Below are 6,000 nucleotides of genomic sequence, written 5' to 3'. Positions count from 1 at the left end.
TGTGTTGCTGTGAAATGTCTGTTACCAAACAGTTCTGGAAACAACATGCCAGACCATATAGATCCATTGAAGGCTCTGCCATCCCTTGAGCTCCTGCTCTTAACCTAAAAGTAGTCATGCTTATGTTTGCCACAAACCCTCCCTGGATTCCTGTGGTGTTCAAATCTGCTCCATAAATGCAAATTTAAGGACTACTGACAGATTCTTGTTACATAAAGGTATTCCAGGACAGGCCAGTCAAGACGGCAAGATGACACTGAGATAAGTCGATACAGCTCATTATTTCATTTATGTATTTTACAGTTTGTTTGGGCTGGGGTTTTTAATACGTTTCAGAGTTGTCCTAGCAGAAGGAGAGAAGCCGCATCGACGTTGCAACCGCGTAGGTGAAACAGAACACGCTGGGAGCGGGGTTGGGCGGTGGATGGGGCTCCGTCTCCCAGCGAGTGGGCAAAGGCCGCTGTCGTTTCCCCTCTGCTCCCCCCCGCATTCTCTCGCTGATGTCCAGCCCGGGGAGAGCCGAGACGGTGCTCCGAAACTGTGGAAATGTTCAAATTCTTTTTCAAGCTCCAGCCGTCCATCGGGGAAACACTGAAAATTAACAAAACTGTTAACCCTCTCAGAAGTGTGTGGTTTCCTTCTAGTGACACTGGGCTGGCTGTCGACCCTCTACTCAAACTTTCTGACACACCATCAATGTGCTCAAAGAGAAAAGGCATTCCCTTCCTAAACACCGCGAGGTTACAAAAGGAGGAGCCTTCGACCTGGGAGCAGCGAGTGCTACCCACAAGCTCACGGCCCACAGCTCACACTTCCCGCCACCGCAGGCCCTCGCAGGCCCTGGCCGGAGCTCCCCGCTCCTTGCTACCGTTACCCGTCACCGGGTGCCTGCCCCCGCGCGGCGCCTATTGGCCACACTCCGCCTGCCACCGCCCCGCCGAGGGGAGGGAGGTGCCAGCGTCTTCGCGGGCTGTCGCTGTCGTTATAACGGGACCGGAGAGGAAAAGCAAAGGGAGATGTCTGGCTCTGCGGACTCGCGGTGGCAGTACCACGGACTTGGCTCCGCGGCCGAGGAGCGCGAGCTGCCGCCTGCTAACCCGGCTTATGGGCACGGGAGAAGAGGGTGAAAGAAGACAAGCTAAACACCAAGGGACCTCCAGCGTCTGGGTCCGCCTGTTTCCTTTAAAATAATTTCGATGAAAAAAACCTCCATTACTGTGTTGTTGGCAATTTGTGCCGCGTATGGAGTTGTTTTCCGCATAGCCCTGACAAACAAAGGAAAAGGGGGAGGGGGACTGCGTTTCGTAGAAGACATGCGTTCAGTCAGGAAGAGATGGACTGTATGCACTATAAGCCTCCTCCTCATCTTTTACAAGACGAAAGAAATAGCGCGGAGCGAGGACCGTCAGGAGGCAACTCTCGCAGGGTAATTGTGGGGGCGCCGCGGAGGGAGGGCTCCCCGAGAGGGCACCTTGGCGGTGTCGCTGCGTTCGAGGTCTCACCTGGGTCCTCTGGCACGCCCCGCACCGTGACTGACCCCTGCGGCGCCTTCTCATTTTGGCGCCTTGGCTGGTCGGCGAAGGAAAGGGGCGGAAGAATAAGGGGGGGCGTACGCGGGACGAGGGTACATTCGCGGGCCGCGTTTCGAGCGGATTTGGCAGCTCAGTAGCTGCGGGCTGGGGACAAGCAATGAGCTGCCCAGTGCCAAGGTTGCAGCAGGTGCTGCTCCCACCTAGCCTCAGTAACAAGCACTCTTGGGCCAGTTCACCAGTCCACGGCTCTTTCTCCAGCGCTGGAGTGGCTGGAGATGGAGGAGGTGACGTTCGCCGGAACGCGCTGTGCTTTGGTTTCCTGCTTTGGGAGTCCTTAAGAATTGATTATGCCTGGGTGTGCGGCCGCAAGCAGGTCAGGTTGGCTTCTGCCTCCGCCTTGAAGTTTGTATGGGAGCTGTGCGCAACTTCGGTGCTCTTAAAGGATGCTTGCTCTGCAGATGTGCGGGATATCCGGAGGCTCCTTCAGTGGAGAATAGTGCTTCGACGAGACTTTCTGTTAATATATTTTCCTCCTTCTGACTGTCTTATATTGAAATGAGAAAGGGGAAAAGCCCCTTGCCATTTTTGTTGTTTTCATCTGTGCTTTGTCGCGAATGTGTTTGTGCCTGTATTCTTCATTTTTATTCTAACTTGCAGTTGTCCTGTGAAGATGTTGAGTTTTCAGCCAAGACTCGTTTTCCTTGGAGGAGTATAATGTATTGTTTTCACAGGAGGGATGCATAAATTCCTCGGTGGCATAATGAAATCAGGAAAGGCATGGAAGGGGCTCGCACTCTCTGTGCAGATCGATGGAGGGGGTCAGATGCTGTTCATCCTTCAGGGTACGCCTTCGGCGTATTTTGAGGAGGAGGTCTAAGGAGGTTGTGAATGTCCATGCGAGCCTGAAGGAAGCCTGAGCAATTACAAGCTACCTAGTTTCCTCCCCATCATCCCCTTGGTCCCAGTAGAAAGTGCATCACTCCGGCCCTTGCTCAGGAAAGCCAATGCGGGAGGGAGGCAGCTGTAGCCCTGGCACCTCCCAGGAGCAGGGGGATGCCACGCCTGTGTGTGTGCGTGGTTACTGAGATGATGTTTGCTTCCCTTGGTATTAAAGGTTTCACAACTTGCTGGAAACTTTTCCTCTTTTTTTCAGTCTTGGTGTAAGCCCAGTTTGTGCCATGATCCTGTGGTATGAGCTTTCTTAGGATATGCATGAAAGTTTAAAATGTTGGGGTTGTCGGTGTGCAAAAAAGTACATGTGAAAGTGAATGTGTGAGTGAGAATCATCATTAAAGATTATCATGTCTTTTTAATATGTACTTCTTTCTGTCAGACTGAAAGAAACAGTTAAAATTATTCAGAAATTAGTTGGTATAATCTATATAGGCAATTTTTTTGCCCCTTCCAGCTTGCAATACATTATTTGACATGAATTAAAAGGTACTAAAATGAGTAGATTATTTCCTATTAAATGATAGGAAATAAGTATATTTAGTCATAAATATGTATGCCCTTTAAAATCAGCAGTAATCTAATCTGGCTAGGTCATTTAGTGATACAAACCAACCAACCCACAGAACAGACAAAAAACCCAACCAAAGAGTACTAGTGGTATCTGTTGCCGCTATTGACATTACACCTGCTGTTTGGTAATTTTTGACTGGCCCCATGGGGAAGCAAAGTTGGTTTTCCATATGGTGTTTTATTTACGGAAGTACTAGTAATGCAGAACTGTGAATGTGCAAAGTGGCCTATTGTTATTAGTGACACTGCAGATAAATTCCAGGCGTTCCAAAATGACCCATGCAATTCTGAAGCATACAGTAAGACTTAAATCATCTCTGTTCTCATAGCAGAGTTTTCTAGGGCAGTATTTGCAAAAGCATGCCCTTCTTGACAGTAATGTCCCTACATTAGTTAAGCAAGTAATGAAGCACCTGTATTATGTGAAATGCAGTGTTTCTTAATATTTTCTACTGACGTGGCATATGCTTGAGGACTGATTTAGTGAACTTCCTTCAGGAGAATAGATCGTTTATCATATTGGTCTAATTGGTCACCAAGGCAAGGTAATTCAGAGTGAAAATTGACACTAGCAACCAGAAGTTGTTGTTACACTAGAGCAGGTGTTTCTTTTACATCAGAGAGGATTGGCAGTAGTGCTTAAAGGCAAAATAGTTCAACTTGATTTCACAGTTGTTTACACAGTGAAAAATTTTCTGGAACAAACCCAACTTTTAGTTTATTTAATATTACTTCAAGGGAAAATTGAACAAAACAATACCACTAAAAGGAAGAGGAGCATGTAAGTGAACACCTTTGTATTCATAATAGAACAGTAATACACAGAGGGCCTAAGACCATTTTATATCATGAGAACATGATTGAACATGGTTTTACTGTACCATCTATATAACTCCTTCCAGATGTAAATTCTGAAATATGGAGGACAATCACATTTCAAATGCCATGGTGCTTTGGGTGGTGGCAACAATATGTTGCTAAGATCCGTGAGCTGTGTGTACTAGATGTTTAACCCAGCATAAAACTAGAAACACATCGTAAGACTATGTATTTTACCTACAATTTTGTTGTTTTTAATTCAGATGTGTAAACTTCATGCATCTACAAAAAACATATGTGGGAAAATACATGTAATACAGACATCTGCAATCATTTTGGAAAAAGTAGGGAATAAAACACTTCAAAATAGGGAAAAGTATTACGTATATTCTACTTACTGAAATTCTGCAGCAGCATCTTCCTGTGCCCTCAAGTTACCATAATCTGGGTAGTTAGCTTACAAATCTTCTACCTACACAACTGCTAGGTTTTTTGGTATGTGGCAGTCTTACCTATGAGCTAAGGCAACATCAGTGCTGCATCTTTTTTGGCTTCGAGGTGGGGAGTGAGGGAGAATGTTGCTAGTGATGCTGAGTTGGTTTTGATGAAGTGTGTAATACTTGTTTATTAGTTAGAGGGGCTTCTGCAAATTACTGCATGTTACCAGTTTTGTTAATTAATAAATCTGCTGTGTAATTTGCCAAATATTAATACATACATATAGCAGTAATGTTGACATAGCTCTTGCTAAGGGCCAGGAATAAACTGTTTGAAGAACTTAAAGCCACAGGGGAAAAAAGAGTGAGCTATTCCCTAGGAAGCTTACAGTATCACATCCTTTCCATTTTGTTGGTTGAAAGGGGTTGAAAATTCTCTTTGGAAGCTAGATGAGATTACTGCCGTTTTAAGTATTAAGAGCATGCTTAAGAGATGAGAGATTTTGGTATTTTACTGTGATATGTACTTCTTAGGTACAAGGCATTCTACATGGTAGAATGTTGCATCTGACAAGTCTGATATATTTGGAATTAACAGCTATATTTGAACTTAGAGGAATGTTGCTCTGGCACCTCAGTGGAAGCACTCTGTAACATAATGGAAGCATAAGGAGATAAAACCAGATTTTTAGACCTAGCACCTAAAGTTATGCTTGCAGTGTTTTAGCTTTGCTGTCACATTTGTGTGAACCTATTGACTAATATTATTGCAACTGCTAATATGATACCTCGTCAGATGTTCAGTGATCATCACCCACAACTTGATGCATTTTTGTTTGCTTTTTAAGGTTGCCTTTCCAAATTTTATGACTATGATAAAATTGATAGGAGAAGATAAGACAGCTGCGGCTGTCTGGACATGTACATACAAAGGTTTCAGGAAGTCTTGAGGAAATTTTGTGGCTTTTGTGCTTTTAAATCCAAAATTCTGTGCATGAAATTCTGTTACTATCAAAAGGAAGCAAAATGAATCTATTAGGCCATTATGGTAGAACATGAGGAATTGCTGGGTGAAGACTTTAACAGTTCTTAGTTTAGTGCAGGAAATTTGGAACATGGAGGTGAAAATCTGCCTCAAAAACAAGCTTAGTCCAGGGTTGCAATTTGGGGTTTATTGCAGTTTTTTAATGTCTGTTTAATTGCAAATATATTTGAGCTCTTAAATTCCAGATTCAAGTATTTGATATAGGTGTCTGGTCAATTTATTACAGGCACAATTTATTTGCTTTGGCAAGCAGAGAGATAATTGCTTCTTTATATTGTGAATAAAAGGAAATGTCATTCATGCTTGTGACATAAATTACTCAAATTAGAGTGAGCCTTAATGTAATTGTGTCTTTTGTATATTGCATTGCAGAGATGGTGAACTGAGCTTGAGTAGATCAATGATCAATAGTTCCGATAAGATAATTCGAAAGGGCAGCTCTTCAGTCTTCCAGCATGCTGTAGAAGGTTGGAAAATCAATTCTTCTTTGGTACTGGAAATAAGGTAAGTGTCTTAAATGAAAAGCAGTTCATTTCTTACTACTTATAATTCTTACGCTTTGGAAAACAGTAATTTGAGTTACAGTTGCAGGTGGCTGGTTTATAACTACACTGCTAAATGCAGCTGAGTTACATTAGGTTCC

The 6,000-nt window shown here is 43.9% G+C and overlaps 1 protein-coding gene across 1 annotated transcript in view; it reads left to right on the top strand.

Annotated features, from left to right (window-relative positions):
- Positions 1-1,030: 1,030 nt before the first annotated feature.
- The window catches only part of ST8SIA4 (ST8 alpha-N-acetyl-neuraminide alpha-2,8-sialyltransferase 4), a 48,222-nt gene continuing 43,252 nt past the window's right edge, over positions 1,031-6,000 (top strand). The window contains exons 1-2 of the mRNA XM_009901367.2: positions 1,031-1,426; positions 5,730-5,861. Coding sequence (XP_009899669.2) covers positions 1,197-1,426; positions 5,730-5,861 — 362 coding nt within the window. The 5' untranslated portion in view covers positions 1,031-1,196. The remainder of the gene's footprint in view (positions 1,427-5,729; positions 5,862-6,000) is intronic.

This window comes from Dryobates pubescens, chromosome Z, assembly GCF_014839835.1.
Source record: "Dryobates pubescens isolate bDryPub1 chromosome Z, bDryPub1.pri, whole genome shotgun sequence".
Lineage (NCBI taxonomy): Eukaryota > Metazoa > Chordata > Aves > Piciformes > Picidae > Dryobates > Dryobates pubescens.
The sequence above is the reverse complement of the archived record's forward strand: the minus strand, read 5'-3'. Positions and strand labels throughout refer to the sequence as shown.